The sequence below is a fragment of the Poecilia formosa genome, unplaced genomic scaffold, assembly GCF_000485575.1.
Source record: "Poecilia formosa unplaced genomic scaffold, Poecilia_formosa-5.1.2 Scaffold48, whole genome shotgun sequence".
Taxonomy (NCBI): Eukaryota; Metazoa; Chordata; class Actinopteri; order Cyprinodontiformes; family Poeciliidae; genus Poecilia; species Poecilia formosa.
The window spans coordinates 470,883-489,537 of NW_006799987.1; the positions used below are offsets into that span (position 1 = coordinate 470,883).

Consider the following 18,655-nt stretch of genomic DNA (forward strand, 5'->3'; position numbering starts at 1 on the left):
GGTTTTACTTTCTCTTTACGGGCAGAAATTGGTTCCAATATTATTGCAAGCAAAAAACGCATTTCAAAACTTTAAATTAAAAAAAAGCATTTCAAAAATTAAACTTTGAAAATTTCCCAATCAAAAAATAAATATTGAGAGTAATTTACTATGTGTAACAGTTGAACCTACGTTTATACTTGCTATCTTTTCAGAATCTAAAAATGTCTTTGGAAAAAAATAAAATCTAAAACAATTATTTGAACAAATACATTCAGGAAAAATAAGCTCTGAAAAGAATATTTGAAAAAAATAAATCTGAGAAAATAATTTCAATAATTGAAATCTGAAAAATAATTTGAAAAACTACAATCTGAAAAATATTTTTGAAAAAGATTGAATCTGAAAAAAATCAAACCACATAAATCTAGGTTCATCTGTTACATCAGAACATATTTTTTGATTGAGAAGTTTTTCAAAGTTTTTATTTTTGAAATTCATTTTTTTTCATATTTCAATTTTTGAAAGATGTTTTTGCTTACAACATTATTGGACCAAATTTCTCTCCATATCTCCATCGATCTGCAAAGATGCAAAAGAAAGCTTCTGCTGAGAGAAGAATAAATATGTTGTTATTGTACTGGATTGAACATAAATCCTGGCACTTCAGTGAAATGTTTGAACTTTGGGTATTTTTGTGAAATAATGATGACTGTAAGAAAAGAAAACTCAGATTTAAAATATAGAGTGAGGGTTTAATAATGATACAAACCCACGATATGTAACACCTCAAAGCAGCACATTGGCACAAAGTCAGAAGTAAGACAGCACAGAAGATAAAAACCTGTCTCAAAAAATAAAGAATCAGAATAAATATCTCAATAAATAAACAGGTCATATCTCAATAATTACTTTGAAACTAATAAATACGTACATGTGAAAATATTGGCAGAAATCAATGACCCCCAAAAATAAAGGAAAAGTACTTAATACAGAGTTACTTTGAAATCAAAAGTTATTGATTACTCAAATCAAAAGGCACATTTATTAAGATGTAAGGATGGGACCTGCATTGTGATTGCATGACTGTCAGAGTTGAACTCTTCTGAACCAGAAGGAGCAAACTGGGTGCAATGGCTTTACTGGTTCGGTTAAATCTGCACCGTCAGGGGGCTCGACGGTGTTGTTTGTGGTGCACGGGGTCGCAGATTAGTGGGGACGGTGTTTGTGCGTCAAACTAACAGTTTGTTTACGATGGGGGGACCGACTGAGACCCGGATGTTTGGGAATGGGGTCGGTCCGTCAAAACTATCGGTTCGTTTACGATCGGGGACTGACTGAGACAAATATATTTGTTTGAGGTTACGAGGTTACGGTGTCAAACGGTTTGATCACGATCGGCTAACCGACTGAGACCCGGATGTTTGGGGAGGGCGTCGGTCCGTCAATACGAACTGTTCGTTTACGATTGGAAATGATGTCGGTGCCTCAAGCTAACGGTTCTCTTACGATCGGGCTCTGAGACCTGGATGTTGGTTTCTGCGTTCGTTGTGAGCGTTGTGAGCGTGTCCTGAGTGAACCCCGCTGTTTTTAAGTCACTTTGGGGAAGAAGAAAAAAGCTCTAAATCTAAGCTTCTGGAAGTCTCATTCTGCCAAAAATGATTTTAATGTTTTTTGTTTTTTTATTTACTTTTATGGGAATCCTGGATTTCACAAATCCACAGACCCTTGCAGGCTTTTGGGACTTTTATTCTTTGGTGCTCATTAGTTTTTATGTATCGAGGACAAAAAAAACACCACTATCCAATACATAAAAATAAGTTTAAGATAAAATTAAAATCAGGTATTAAATGAATAAATATACATAATTATTCAAATGTGTCAATTTATGTAATTTGAATTCAAGTTTTAATATTTTTTATAAATATAATCATTTAAGACTAAGAAAAATGTATTCATAGTTAAAACAAAAAAGTATGTCTAAGCTTTTATTTGTGATAATTTAATAAATAAAATGTACTAATTGCACAAACAAGTGCATCAGATTATTAAAATCTTAATTGCATCAACAGTTGAAATGTTGATGAAAATTTGATTGACTTTTAAAGATTTTTGTGATAATTTTAATAGAACTGTTATAAATTACAGAATAACATAGTTAAATGTGTCAGATGTATTTACACAATTAAGTGTGCAAATCATAAGAACTTTAATCTGAGTTTTAAGATTAAGATTGTATTTATATCTGTGGTAATTGAATAAACTAAATGCAATTAAATAAAACTACTTTATTAGATGCTAATAATTTAATACACAACTAATGTAAAAATAAGTGACTCGAATCTGATTACTATATATTTTGACTCATAATTTCAGTATTTATCTAATTATTTCATATTTCTTGTGCTACAGTTTAGCGGTGCCATTTCAACAAATAGATTCCTAAAGCTGATTGGTCAATTTGCACAGCAACTCAATTGCAGACCAATCAGATTGCACATTGCTGTGTTGGACCCGCCCACTGACTTTGACGAATAAGGATGACAGACAAAAGAAAATCCCATTGTGCTGCAACACAACACTATGAAATACTTAAATATAAATGTTAAGTAATTATATGTTTTTCAGTTTTATTTATTTTATCACCTATGTAAATATTTATTTCTCAACTTTTATATTGAATTGTGGCTCTTTTGGCCCTCGATATATTGGATAATCTTCCATTATTTACTGTCCAACATTCCCATAACTTGACTTCTTCCTTTTTTATACTGAAGTTCTTCGGATTCTGTGGGAAATCTTTTGACTTTCAACATTTTAATTGAAGCTGGGACTGAGACAAACTGCATGAATTTAAATGAAGACACCTCAGATAAACAAAATACGGAGAATCCAATGTACTTTTAAAAATACTTTGGGATAAATTAGTCTTTATGTGCAGCTATCAGATATTTGGTCAATTTAAGCCAAATAACATTGGAACATTGCTGCAGAATAGAAAAAAATTGTGGATGTTTAGTCGGTGGTTTTACTTTTTAGCCCCACAGAGGAGAAAAAAAAATCACTAACATGAAAAAACTAATTTATTTCAGCACCTTGTCTGATTCACTAGGAGTGGGATGACCGTTTTTATGATTCATATCAAAACTTAATGGTGAAATGGAGGCAAAGAAATGTTTACTGCTTAAAAAAACAGAGCTGGCCCAAAACATAAGCAAACTGAGCCTTCGAACCACAAAAACAATCTGGGGGCCCACAAAAATACTTCAGCTCACAACCTGAACATTTATCTAGAAAACCCTTTTTTCAACATAATAGCAATTTATGAATTGTTAAATTATTTAACTGCTACAATTTACTTTTATTTACCACTTGGTGAGTTTACTAGTTGTAAATCTAAACAAAATTCTCTATATGGTTTTATTACAGTACTATTTAATTAGAACATAGTCACAGTTAATTTATTTCAATATTTAGACTCTGATATTGATTAATCACTGACGGATTGATAGATTTCAAGCAGCATGTTTGGAGCTTACCACTAATGAAAACCAACAGTTCTGGATGATAGAAAGTTAGAAATTATTCCACAAAGACTAATCAACAATAGATTTGTCTTTGTGTACAAACTACTGGGTCAAAACATATTTTTAGAAAGTTGGGTGCTTGGGTAAGTTTCCCTCTCATAAATGTGACTTATAGTTCCGAAAATACCCCATTTGCAATTAACTAATAGTGTAACATTATCACTTTTTCCAAATAGGCCAAAGTTATTTATTTTTAATATTTTTAAAAATGCTTCCAAATATGTATTGAAATCAGGTTTCTTGTTATAGGCCTAACCACTAGGTGGCCCCAAATCTACCTATTCAGCCTCATCTCAGGAAAATTAAAATGTAAAATCTTTATATATATATATATATATATATATATATATATATATATATATATATATATATATATATATATATATATATATACACACAAATTGCAAAAATTAACTTTGGATGGTGTTTTTTTCATTGATTAGTTCATAATATTATAATCATGGAAAGAAGTTTAATGACTGCAGATCTGTTTATTCAAATTCACTAAAAATTATTTTTTTTTATTGACTTATAGATTACTTTTTTCTTTTTTATTATATATTTTTTAATTAGTTTAAGTCACATTATGATGTGTAATTTTAACTGTAATAAATGGCAGAGTTTTAGTGGAGCATCTCTAATGAACTAAACTAAACCCCCAAGCTGGAAACAGCCCTGATTGAAACAATCAGTAGTAGCTGGTGGGCTTAACAGGAAGTGAGCCCCCTAAAAGTTCACTTTAAGGCCCCAGAAAACTTTGGACCGGCTCTGTTGAAACAAAATTCAGCGCACTAAGAACTATTATGAACCAGAATATGATTTATAAGTCTTTGTAGTTGTCATTGCAGCGTCCCTCAACAATAATTGTCTGCATTTTACTCGTCAACTAGAAGACGAAGCTCGTGGTCTCAGATGTTGAATGAAGACTGCACACGTTTGTGCTTTCTCGTTCTGAACCCCCCGTTTGTTTTTATCTCTAACCCAGGTTTGAGAAACATCTGAGGTAAAATTAGAGGTAAAGGGTGACGTCTGTTCAACATGAAACAAATAACTTCCCCAAGAGCTCTGTGAATATGTGATGTGTTTGGTGTATGTGTGTGTGTGTGTGTGTGTTTGGGGATTCCGTCAATGTGTTTTACATTTAATAAAATATACCAATTAAAATTATAACAATCATATATATAAACATCTTTTGTTGTTTTTTTTAAAGATTTTCTTTCTAAATAAAAAATCAAAACAAACGGACATTTGAAACAGTGTACACACCATTGTTGCCTCTGCAAACTCTCCTTCTTTGCTTCTTTGCTAACGTCACTGACAAGCTGACAGCTAAATCAGCCACACTGCATAAACACAAAATCTTACCAAGTATTTTTTAGTTTCTAGTGCAAACATCTTAGTACACTTGAAATAAGACAAAACTTTGTCACAAGTAGCTTTTCAGCAAGATATATGAGCTTGTTTTATGTCAATAATTCCTTAATACTGATTTTAAAAAAGTACTAGTTCCACAGGCAGGTTATTTAACTTATAACAGGAAAAATGTCTTTATTATAAGTGTTAAAATCTGCCAGTTGAACTAGTACCTTTTTATCAATATTAAGGATTTATTGTCTTAAAACAAGCTCCTATACACTGTAGAGCTGAAATTAATAATTGGATTAATCGTAATGAATCAATTAATCATTAACTAATTTAGTAACTGATTAATCATTAACTTGAGTATACAGACTCTAAAACATGCCGTTTGCTGAAACAGCAACGCACTCAGAGCAGTAATTAAGCCAAACCTGTACACAAAATATATACATTTTGCATTGAAGATAAAAAAAATCTTCTGTCTGTAAAGATGTTCTACTCAGAACTCCTCAAGTTTTAGTTTCAATTGATTGAAGTGCTGTGAAATGTCTTAATAGTTTTTGCTATCCAGTTAGTAATCCGTTAATAAAACAGTAACAATAATAAACAAATTAGCCCTACAATCATTTGTTTATTGGCATTTTATGTATATGTATTATTGTATAAAATGAGCTTAAGTGGTTAAATAAAAAATCTGCACAATGTACCAACTGTTTTATATGATTATTTGATTAAATAGAATAAATGTTTACTAAGCTGATGATTAGTTGCAGCTCTAGAGTAACTGCATGTTTAGTTAGCGGAGAGTGTTAGCGCTATATATATGTGGCTGCTGGCGGCTAATGACGCTGGAAAATATAAAAAATTAGCAGATTAAAAAAATGTTTTAAAGGGCAATTTCGCTGTTTTTTAAAGATTTGAACTTGTGGATTATTATTTCATTTTGTTAAAAGTAATTTGACACTCATGAAATCTGAAATGCCTTTACTAAGAGCACATGAAATATATTTTTAAGAATGTTTTTGACATTGACATCTAAATAAACACAATAAGCCTCTTTGGCTTGGTCAATGTTTTTATAACCCAATTAATTGTAAGAATAATCGATTACTAAAATAATTGTTAGCTGCAGACATAATATCATGCTGAAATGTTACTTGTAAGTTAGTTTGTCTTATTTTAAAGTTGAACTTTTATGCTTTAGGATATGAACTTTATAAAACATGTTCATTATATTTTCTCCACAAAATCATTCTTCGATAATGTGATTTTAGTCTGGCCAGTTCTTCTGCTCAAAATGAGTTGTTTTATGGACAACTTTAAATCCAAGCAAGCTGCTGCTAGCCACGCCCACTAAATCAACTTTTACTATCGCACGTGAAAATGGCTGCAATTATTTGACCATACAAACATCTTTGAAAAGCAGAAGTAGGGCCTCCTACACAACCAACAGGAATGTGGCAAGTGGTTTCTGAATAGCACGTCAGCAACAAAACATTTCTGTTTTCCAGTAACCATTCGTGCTCGAGTTGGCGTTGCTAGGTGATGGGCTGGGGTTGCTAGGTAACACCCGTCAAATGGAGGTTTTTGAAAGGATTCATTTTCCAGACACCGAAAAACGGCTGGGTGTTTTCTTTTTAAGCGCCTGGGTTGTTTTTTGAAGTAGTACAAGTAGAAAAACCAAGTAAGTGTACTAAGATATTTGCAGTAAAAACCAGACAACAAAAAAAAAAAACACTTGGTGAGATTTGGTGTTTTTGCAGTGCGCTCCCCCAGTGAATCCACTACGAAGGCTCCAGATGACTCCCAGAGAGCCCAGTCAGAGTGCAGAGCACCTGGACCGTCGAGGAAGGCCCCCGGCTGAAAAGAGAAAGAGCTGAAATCAGTGGAAAGCTGCGGGGCTTTGGAGGACCGCCGTCGGGTGCTCGGTTCCACCCGGTCCAGGGAAGCCCTCCAGCCCCTCAGCCTGGCCTCATCGGACCGCTTTGTGCTTCCCCCCGCAGCAGCCGCACCTCTCCCCGCATCGCAGGCAGGCGCGCAGAGGCAGGTAGCAGCACATGCAGGGCACGAAGAGCGACAGGGCCAGCAGGGCCAACCAGCGGGCGCAGCAGAGTGGGTGTGGGTGGCCCCCCATTGAGTCATCGCACGAACAGGGCTCCCAGAACTCTCCCTCCGAGTCCGACATGCAGTGGTACAGCAGGCTCTCCGCGCACCACACACAGGTCCACTGGCGGAGGCAGTGCAACGCCGGGTCGGGGGCGTCCCTGCAGCGGCCCCGCCCGTTCTCCGAGGCGCTGAACACTGAGCGGCAGTAGACGCAGCGAGACGAGCACGACGACGACGCCTGGGGGCACGGGCTGTCATCGTCGGGCGAGATGGCGCCCGGATCGCTGCCACCGGCCCCGCCTCTCTTACGAGTCCGGGAGGCGTGGATGCAGCAGGGGGACGGCGAGCCTTTGCCGGGCTCCTGCGGCGAGCCGGCACCTGAGGACACTCCGGACACGGCGTTGGGCATGGACATGCAGGTGGGGGACGACGAGGACAGGCGCTGGGAGGCTTTGCTGTCCAGGCTCACGGTGACCTCGCAGCCGGCCGGCCCCACGCCCGCCAGGTCCTTCTCGAAGCGAACCACGCACAGCTCCGACTTGTCCTGCAGGCTCCCGCCGCCGCCAACCACCACGCCGCCCGTCAGGCCCCCAACCATAGTCCTGGTCGCACCGGCGCGTCTGTAATCCTCGTAACCCCGAGAACCCCACAGGTCCTTGCAAGGGTCCACGCTGCGCAGATCTCCTTCCTCCAGCAGCGAAATGGTGGGCGACAGCGGGGAGAGAGGGGACGAGGCCGGAGGCCCCACAGGAGGAGTGGGTGGAGCAGGAGGCGGTGGCGGAGGCGCCGGCGGGTTCAACACGGTGGTCATTTGAGAGAGCTGGTGCTGTCCCGGCCTGGTGTGGATCTGTGGAGTCAAGTTTATTTGTTCAACGTGCTTTGCACCAGCAGCTAATCAAGAAACAAACAATAATTAAATTTTTCCAAATTATCAAGCCAAGACGCATCAGACACATTGATCACTTCCTGCTACAAATGTGTGCAAAGATTGACGATAGTCCGCTAACACAATTCCATTAAATAAAGATTGTAATTTAAATCACACTGCATAAGTTTATTCATCCAATAAGTCATTAAAAACACGTAGCACCGCCATCATCCTCCTCCTTCTTCCACTACTTTCTTCTTGTGTAGCGTTTTATTGGTAGCTTATCATCTCTGTCTATTAACACCATTAACTGAACTGAGGTCCAGCCACAAACTTAACTAATTCTATATCTTCAACACCCTTATTTAACAAAAATAAATACATATGTAAATATATTAAATTCTCTCAGCTAACCTTGTGTCTTTTGGATATTTTATAAGTGCTTTAACTACGCAGTCTGATTGTGGCTTCCCTAATATCTACCACTTCCTGTTGTCTTCTTTGTCTTTTCCACCAGTGGTAACATCCGGTTGTTGATCATGTGATGCAAAATAACTGTTTTCCATTGCAGTTTTGCAAAATACACAAATTTAAATACAGCCAAAAAAACATCTCATCCTAACTTTTTGTCAAAAAACATTTGTTTTTTGAAAAATTATTTTCAAAATTCCAATTTGCGGAATTATGTGTTCAATGAAAACACAGCTAATCTTCCATTTCCTACTAATCAAATCAACTCTAGACTAGTGGGGTTTTAGCTTTGATTTAAAGGAAGTGAGTGTTTCAGCTGTTTTGCAGTTTTCTGGAAGTTTGTTCCAGGTTTGGCGTGCATAGAAGCTGAATGCTGCTTCTCCTCCTTTGGTTCTGGGGATGCAGCGCAGAACCAGAACCAGAAGACCTGAGAGGTCTGGAATGTTGATACATCATCAGCAGATCTTTAAGCCGTTCAGTGATTTATAAGCTAACATCCGTATTTTAAAGTCTATTCTCTGAGCTACAGGGAGTCGGTGTAGTGCAGAGGGTGTAGGGTTACACAGTGAGTCAGGAACATGATGTACTGCAGCTCTGGATGTAGAAGGTTTCCATCTGAGGAAACTCAAAACTGCCTGAGATGTCCCTCTGAGGCATCGGTTTCTGATCCTGGTCTGTAGGACACAATGTCCTGATGGAGTTTGGTGCAGAAGTCTTGAGTCATCCCTCATGTTTTGATGCTCTGCTTCCAGGAAGAGAGACTTTCCTTTAGGCCTAGTCCACACATAATCTAGGAAAATTAATAAACTTTTATGCGTTTTGGCCATTCATCCGCAAAAAAAATATTATTGATAAAAACTAACCAAAATGGAGACTCAATATTTATGTTTACGTATATAAACATAAATATATTGAGATCGTGCGACCAATAATGCCCCAAAATATCCAATTAAAAAAAAAAAGACGTTTTTTGACCAAAAGTTGAGGTAGCTTTTTCAGCTGTGTCAGCATTAGACTGTTTCGCAAAACTGCAAGAGAAACATTTTTCGCATCACATCATACAAGTCACGTGATCAACAGTTGACTGTTGATCTACACATTCTAGTTTCTTATGATCCGCCATAATAGAAAAGATGATGAATAAGAAGAAACGTATTTACTTGTGATTTTAATCGCTTTTCTTATTTATTGCGAAATTGTGTTTTTTCGACATTAGCGGAATAGCCACATAGTTTTGTGTACATTTGCAGCAGAGGAACGAGCCAAAACGTGGTTGTGAAGAAGAAAGTTTGTCTTTTATCTACCTGAGCAGGTGTGTGAGTGGTGACGGCATGGCTGGATCCAAAGCTGAACTCTTCGGGCCGCACGAAGCAGGTGGAGGAGGACTCGCTTGTCACTATGGTGATCGGCTTGGGAAGCATCTCCTTTCTGCTGTTTGACGACGACTCGCTTCCTGTATGGGACTGGCAGAGTTTGGGCGTCACGCGCATGCGCGATACTTACTTACCAAAACGTAGTAAGTACGTAAATATTGAGATTCATATTTACTTTTAAAAAAATATTTAGGCATGCAAAGTACAATCTATATTTTCTAATATCAGCCATCACTGTGTTATTTTCTGAGTGCTTTTACAGAATCTTGTAACTTCCTGAAATAACCACATGGTGATGTATTGACATATTGATCCATTCTGCTTCAAAACGTCTACAACACATAAAATTCAATAAAAAAAAAAATTGTTTTCATTTTTTCTTTGCTATTCAAAAATATAAACACTCAAATAAAGTAGATGTACTCAAAACATTTACTTAAATACAGCAGTCAAGTAAGTGTTGCTGTCGGATACTGCAAAATAATCAGCGAACCAAAATACTCACAGCTTGACCATCGTCTTCAGTGTCCGCCTCTTCTGGCGTGGACGACGATGGAGAGTCAGAGCCTGGATGAAAAGGAGAAGCTGGACGGTTTGTTCAAAAGTAAAACAATGAAAACGTTGGTGTCTGTGCAGGTGTACCTCTGTCGAGTTTGTCTAAGACGGTCTGCAGCCCTTTTTCAAAGGAGATGGCGTCGGCAGGACTCTGGAACGTAAGACCGAACTTCCGATCCTCGACTCTCCAGTGATGGAAGATGGGATTCACCTTATTGTACACCAGCCCCCTCTGGACCGCGCACTCCAGCACTGGCTGCAGACGCAAACAGCAAGGGTCAGAGGTCAGATTGAGCTCAGCGTGCATAAGTGGGTTCTGCATAAGAGGTTTTAACAAATTATAAACAGAAGATGTGAATGTAGTTAGATTTAGTTTATTTATATCAAACATTTTCACATTCACAATTCAAATATCGTGATAAATATTTAGATAACCGTTTGCAAAGGACATAGGCAGAAGTGTAAACTTATTTAATCCTACCCCCTTTCTTTTGTCACGTTATTCTTTATTTAAATAAAAAATTTGTATGTAAAAATAAGCAGTTAACAAACAAAATTGTTTCACAACAGAAAGATAAAGTATCCAAGTGGATTCTTTCAGTCAAACACAAATCTACCAAAAACAAACTGTTTTATGGGAATGGAGTCGATTTCACTTCGTTCCTTCCATCAACATTGATTCCTCCACCAAATAACTATTTAAAGGGGAAGTGTTATAATTTTTCCAGACATAACGCAATTTCATAGCAAAATCAAGAAACTATGTTAACTTAAGTTGTTAAAAAAATGCTACATATATCATTGTAGCTTAAGCTGCGCCTCAAAGGCGGGGCTAGGTCCACCCAAGCCTTTTGCGCAGCTGAATGGTTGCCATGGAGATTAAAAGATTTTTTTCAAACATACATGAAAGAATCAAGGCAACACTCCAGGTGTGTTTTAATTATGGAATAACATTATAACATGAGGTAAATATCAAAAACAGTAGATTTTACATGATACTGCCCCTTTAAGAATTTTATTCAGAATGGATGGATACTAAGTGGGCTTGAATTCAAAACAGGTTTGTTGTTTGGGACCCATTTGGTTGCCTGAATCCAAGTCCTTCCTCTGGAAACTCTATGGAGGTCTTAGCTACAAATTGATTCCAGTTTAGCTTCCATGTGGGTCCCAACTTTCTCCCGTAGTTGTCCTAAATCCACCCTATACGAGTAATTACCTTACTCTAACGGCAAAGCATGTGGCTTTGGTTATTACATCTTGAAACTAGAGATCAGGCTGAAATGTAGGTGCAGTGATGGACTCTGAACCTTCAGAGCCACATAAAGACAGTTACAAAGTCGACCTTCTATCACCTCAAGAGCATTTCCAGGATTAGGGGACTAATTTTTCAGCATTAGAGGAACTCATCCATGAGTTTATCTTTAGTCGCATTGATTACTGCAACAGTGTCTTTTTAGATTTGCCTAAGCTGCAGCTGATTCAGAACGCTGCTGCTGGTGTTCTGACTAAAACCAGGAAGTTAGAGCACATCATCCAGTTCTAAAGCCCCAAACTGGTTTCCTGTAGCTCAGAGAATAGAGTTTAAAATACTGCTGCTAGTTTATAAATCACTGAACGGTTTTGCAGCACAATACATTAAAGATCTGCTGCTGTTGTCATAGCAACCTTCCAGACCTCTCAGGTCTTCTGGTTCTGGCCTGCATTCCCAGAACCAGAACCAAAAGAGAAGCAGCATTCAGCTTCTACACACCACAAATCTGGAACAATTTAAAGAAAACTGCAAAACAGCTGAAACACTGAGTTCCTTTAAGTAAAGGTTTCATTTGATTAACATAAATGCAATTATGTGGTTTTCCTTTGACCACATAATCACACAAATTACATTGTTTTTTATATTAAATTACTGATGGTTTGATCAGTCATTTGCCAATTACTTTTTTACTCTACTTTTTATTTTTACTTCAGTAAAAATATGTTGTAGTGCTACTCTTGGCTGCCCAACCCGCATCTGAATGTCACTACAGTCTCGAAGTCAGGGGTGTCCAAATATTTTGTCGTTTTGAACCAAAATTTTTGACTCAAAATGAGTCATTGGTCAACAAACCCCCAAAGTAAAATCAAGCAAATAGCAAAATTTAATGTTTAATTTATTGTACATAAAAAACTTAAAATGGATTATTATGACCATATATTAGGGCCATTGTAAAAATAAATAAATAAATAAATAAATAAATAAATAAATAAATAAATAATAATAATAATAATAATAATAATAATAATAATAATAATAAATATTCATTTCCACCTAAAACTTCAGAAATGTAGTAATTTCAAAATTCTTCCAGAAAAAAATGTTTGGACATTTAAAATTCAGAATTTCTTTTTTCTTTTTTTTTTCTTTTTTTTAGAAAAATTCTGGGATTAATCTAAAAATTTCTGAGTTTTGGAGTAAAGAATTTACTCCTTTTTTCCTCTACAAAGACTCTAATTTGCTATTGTGGATTCTGCGTTTTCACTGTATTAAAAAGGCATCTAGTTTTCAGTTTATTTTGAACTCAATTGAATAACTTATTTTCAATAATAATTTCAGAATCTGGTTCACTTTCTGTCAAAACGCTTCCTATTTTTACTCAAGTTTAATAAAAAAAAATAAAGCTGATTTGGGTGCAGCAAATTTGGCTTTTCAGGAAAAGTCTCTGGATAAACGTGGTTTTACCTTTTGTAAAGACAAATAATTTGTAAGAAAATCATTTTAAAACTCTCCGCCTGCATCTGTTGGCCAAATATGTTTCATTTTTGAACTGCAGTTAGGGACCACACAAAATCACTCTGAGGGCTACAAATGGGCCGTGGGCCACACCTTGGACACCCCTGCACCCCTCCGTAACACACGCACACACTCACTGCTCGGTCGCGCAGGCGCTCTCCTCGGATGATGTACTCCCTGCGCCCCCTGCCGTCGAGGCTCCGCCCCTTGCATATGACCACGTGACTGAGCCCGCCTCCTCCGAGGGGCACCCAACCGCCACTGGAGTCATCACGTGTCATCACCACCGCACGAACACGCACACTGGCGGGAAACAGAGCACAAAGCGCTGATTAGACAGTAATAAACGCTTAAAAACAGTTTTAGAAATGTTGAAATTACATACAGTATATATTTTATTAGGTTAGATACTTGTTTTGTTTTGATGCTAAAGCTAACTTCAGCGCTACTTTTTTTTTTTTTTACATAAATTCCCAACTCTAGTTGGTACTTTGCGTTGTTATTTTGCAATAGCCAAAATATTAATGCTGCCAATAAGAACAAAGGCATATTTGGGCTATTTTTGATAGAAAACAAACAGAAAGAAAGGAGGAGTACATTTCTACCAAAAAACTCCTACGTTTTGAGATTTATCTCAGAAATTTACAGACATTTATGAGCTCCAAAAATGTACAATTTACAAGAAAAAACTGAATTTTTTTAGCTTAATTTCAGAAAATTAAGCTAAAATTTTATTTAAACATTTGTAGCTCAGAACATTTCTTTACATATTTTGTATTTCTTGTCTGATGCTGTTTGGGGAAACATTTGGGAGCTGCTGTTTAAGATAATCAAAATTACTTTAAATGAAGAAAAACACGTTTTGGTCGAGCTGAAATACATTCACTGACAGGAAGAGGTAACTAAACAAAAAAATGACCAAATTTGGGCATTAAGAAACAAACAGCTCTGCAGGAAATCTTCAATCTCAGCTCTAGAAACTAAGCTGTGTGTAGTTAGTTTCATGTGTTTAATTTAAGACAGAAACAATAAAAAAGATGTTCAACACCAACAGGAAGCTGGACAAGAAGGACAGGAAGTGCTAAAACCCTTATTTTCCATGTCACATCCTGCTCCTCTGGAAGTCATCAACAATTTTTTATGATCCATAGATTTCATTTCTTTAACAGCTGAACATTTCCTTTATTTAATATGTTCATTTTCAGATAAACCGCTATGGTTACACAGTTCTTTTCTTTCTCACACTTTTATCTTTGATCTACATATATGTAGGTCTACACTGCTCAGGCTTTAAAGGTGAAAAAATTTAACAAATGAGATAAATGATTTTTCCAGATCTAATGTGACATCTATCCAATAAAATTCTACAGAAAAACAAACAAATCAGTTATAAAATGTGAAAAAGCTGCAATAATCTGTTTAAAGTTTTAAGCTAATATTGTTTTTTTCCACCTTTTTGAATAAATTTCAGATTTCTCCACAGAAGATTGGAGCAAATTCTGGAAATGTCCAAATTGGTAGTTTCTCCAATTTCTTGATGTAAAGCTGAAACAGGAACTGGGCATGGAGGAATCCAAGATACTGACAGAAACATTTTTTAAAAAATTGGTTATTACCTACATTTTAGAACCACAAGACAGAACCAGAAAACGTCCAGAGTAAAATCTCCCAGAAGATTCTGATGAAACCAAACTCAAACTTTGAACCACAACTGTAAAACAAAACATCACCAAGCAGATTTAAACGTGTCAGAAAATTAGAGGCGTCTCCTGAAGAATCAGAAATTTTGGTCATTTATTGAGACTAACTGTAGATTTGGGATGCTGACACAATAAAAACTGTGTTTATAACAACGTATTATTTTATAGAGACAGGCTTTTGTAATCAGATTCTTTTTTTTTTTACATCTTTCCCTCATGACTTCCAGCTATTTTATGAAAAACAGAATTAAATTGATATATTTCTCCCTTTAAAAGCAGCCGAAACATTTTCCTAATTTCTTATGCTTGCAAAGGCAGCACTCACAGCTGCAGTTTAAAGCTGAATCACTGCAAAAACACAAAATCTTACAAAGTAAGTTTAGTTTCTAGTGCAAATATCTTGGTTACGTGAAATAAGATGAAACTAACTCATAAGTAACTTTTAAGCAAGAAACAGGAGATTATTTTAACAGAATAGGTCTTTAATACTGATGAAAAAGTTCTGGTTCTCTGCAGATTATTTCATTTATAACTCGGGAAAAATTCATTTTTATAAGTGAAATAATCTGCCAGAACTTTTTCATCAATATTAGGAGTTATTTACTTAAAATAAACTCCTATATCTTGCTGAAAAGTTATTAAAAGTTAGTTTTGTCTAATTTCAAGTAATTAGCATATTTGTACTAGAAAATAGACAGAAATACTTGATAAGATTTTGTGTTTTTGCAGTGATCTATAAATGCTGTTTATGATTTTTTTTAAATAAACTGTCAGTTTCTTTGTTTCACCGGATTTGAGTTTGAAGTGCTTTGCTTCACTCAGAAATGTGTAATTTAAGCTTAAAAACGTCATTCAGGAAACAGTGTTTATAAGACAAAAACAGCATTTATAAACGAAGCTGCTTATGAACTGAAGATCAAATATAGACAGGAAGAGATGTTTTAATAATGTGAATCCATAGAAAACAAGCTGGTTTTAACCAAGTTTTTACAGAAATGGACCCAAAATCAACTCAAGATTTTTACAGGACCGGTCCACCTTTAAAGAAATCAAGTAAAACATACATATACAAAGCTCTGGAGAACATTAAGAGAAAACTTAAGGTTATCATTTTGTCTGATTTTACTCTTTATAGCTGTATGAAATGAACGTTGTTCTTTTATTCTACGAACTAACAACATTTCTCCGAGATTGATAACAAAAATATTGTATTCATTTGCAGAAAATGAGGGAAATAAGCAGAGCTTTCAGACCTCAAATAATGAGGTATAATAATCAAATAATAATAATTATATATATACCAAATTATTTCCAAAGCATGTCATTCTTTTTGGGTGCTTAACTGTATGCTTTTTTATTTTCCCAAATCAAACTAACAAATTAAAAAAAAAATCTTGCAATTTCCATATTTTTAAATTGCTGTTGTTGAACACTCACGTTTTACGGTGCACATAAATCCTGAAACAGTTGAATAATACCAATAAAAAACGCACCCATGGGGATTTCTGTATGAATGAAGATGCAACATGGTAGCATTCACACAAAGAGCTGCTGGATTTCTGTCTGTGTTGCTTTAAAGGGCCTCCAAGTGCATTTTCTCCTCATTCTGACGCGTTATTTTTACCCCCAACCCGCTAAAAAAACACAATAATCTGTAACAAACAGGCTGAGAAATGTGGAAGCAAATGGACAGAGAGTCCGCCGAGGAGGACGGGACTGGGAGGAGGGAGGAAGAATGAGTGTTTCCCACATAGAGACGTATCAATGAACGCACCCATTCGACATCAGAGGCCCAGGCATTCTTGCAAAGCGACAAAAATAAATAAATAAAAGAGCAGCACACTCGCCATTCGGATGAATAATTCAGAGCCGCATTTCCCCCAACATATGAATGAAATCCACGCAGAAATTCATCATTTTTTCCTCCATATTCTCACATCTCGTTTGTTTTTATTTGATTGTTATTTCTTAATTGTTGCAGTTGTTCTGTCTCCATTCCGCCCCTGCTGCGCGGACTCATTAACACACCCCGATATTATGTTATATGTTTTTATGAATGGGACTGGGCTTCGTGTTCGCACTGCACCTTCAGACATGCAGCAGAAATAACGGCGATAATCACAAGAATAACAACAGTAGAAGCAACAAGAGTCGGGCCTAAAGGTGGAAACGAGAGAAGGATCCGAAGGAGAAATGAAAAGAGAAGAACGAGTGGGTGAGAGGATGGAGAGAGGAAACGAGAGAGATGGGGGGAGGGGGCCGATTAGAAAAGGGAAGAATGAGAGGAGGGGTGAGAATAAGGGAGAGCGAGGGAGGGAGAGAGAGAGGAAAAAAAATCACATTTCATTCATAAAGTTTGGCTTTAAAAATCATAATGAAACCCCGAGACACGTTGATAAAAATCACAGCGCCTCCATCCCTCCTTCATCCCACTTTAATGACGCGATGCTGGCCCTTAAACTCCTCTTTTTTTCTCCTCCTTTCTCCCCTTCATGCATTTTACACACTGGCTGATTTCGTGATTGTTTTTAAAGCAAGGCGCAGCAGAATCAGAACCGTTGCATGGCTTCGGGTTTGGCTTTTAAAACGCGCTGTGTCTCAATGTGTGTGTGTGTGTGTGTGTGTAATGAACGAGCGGCGGCTCCCGCATGAATGTGGCCGCACATTTATCACACGGTGGCATGGATGTATCGGATGTGGGGTGTATGCTGTTGATCCAGGACTACGTAATGGTGTTTTTTATTCTCGGCTGCTCGCTGAGCTGCACAGCGCCGACCGCTAACAGCCCAGGATGCTGCCGCTGCTGCTGCTTGTTCCTGTGGAAATGAGGGATGTAAGGAATAAAAATAAGGACTTACTCGCCCTCCATGGCTCGGTGTTGCCCGCCGCTTGCAGCAGCCCACCCCAGGCTCTCCTCTCTCCCTCTTTTTATTCCTCCTTTCAGGAAACACTCAGTCTCGCTTCACATTCTCTCTCCATCTGCTCTCATTTTCCTAATCTTACTCTCTCTCTCGCTCTCTCTCTCTTACTCTCTCCACCTTGATGTCGTTTCGGTGTATCAGGATAGGCTTGAGGTTGCAGCAGCCATTTTCCGCTGGCAGCATCCTCCCTCCCTCCTTCCCTCCCTCCCTCCCTCCTGCCTGCCTGCCTCCTCTTCCTCCCTCTCTTCCTCTCCCTCTACCTGCCCTGTGCCAGCACATCCGCACTAATCATTGACAGCATCTCCGCTCTTGGTGGACCGCTCACTTTCCCACAGCACACTGTAAATGATCGGAAATGAGAGTCGAGCTGCTTTTATATCTGCTGGTGTCATAAAGCATGAATGACCTCTGGTTGATCCTCCGAAAAAGCGACAGAAGCCTCAGATTTTAATAAAAAATATATATATCTATAAATATTTTCGCTTTATTTTATTCTGTTTTTTTTTAAATTGCACGTAGGAGGAAAATAACTTCCTGTAATCATTAATGGAGTGAAGGTTTCAGAACCGCGGACAGCGACAGGCGGCGCTCCTTACTGCGCATGCGCAGTAGGAACTTCATTCTACACAGTTAAATTAATTCCTTTTGGACTTTTTCAATGGTTTTATGTAATAAACCAAAGATAGTAATTTATAATTGTGAGATGGATAATTAATAAAACATCTGAAATGTGTGGCATGTGTTAATATTCATGAAAAATGAATGACCTCTGGTTGATACTCAGAAAAAAACGACAGAAACTATATATTTTATTATAAAATTTAAAAATATCTATAAATATTTTTGTTTTATTTTTATTTTTTTTAATGTTTGAAGATTGCATGTAGGAGGAAAATAAACAGTCATTGATGGCGTGAAGGTTTCAGCACCGCGGACAGCGACTGGCGGCGCTCCTTACTGATCCTGCGC

At 37.2% G+C, this 18,655-nt stretch overlaps 1 protein-coding gene across 2 annotated transcripts; it reads right to left on the reverse strand.

Annotated features, from left to right (window-relative positions):
- Positions 1-6,165: 6,165 nt before the first annotated feature.
- Positions 6,166-18,410, reverse strand: spred3 (sprouty related EVH1 domain containing 3). 2 transcript variants are annotated; one of them, XM_007552495.2, is made up of 6 exons: positions 17,624-18,410; positions 13,203-13,368; positions 10,386-10,554; positions 10,249-10,310; positions 9,675-9,833; positions 6,166-7,878 (listed from the first exon to the last, which is right to left on the reverse strand). In XM_007552495.2, the coding sequence occupies exons 1-6, from the start codon at positions 17,632-17,634 to the stop codon at positions 6,898-6,900; spliced, it is 1,548 nt and encodes a 515-aa protein (XP_007552557.1). In that variant the 5' UTR covers positions 17,635-18,410; the 3' UTR covers positions 6,166-6,897. The 2 variants fall into 2 exon arrangements, with proteins under 2 accessions (XP_007552557.1, XP_016527138.1); XM_016671652.1 differs by lacking the exon at positions 17,624-18,410 and having other exon boundaries at positions 13,195-13,362.
- Positions 18,411-18,655: the final 245 nt, after the last annotated feature.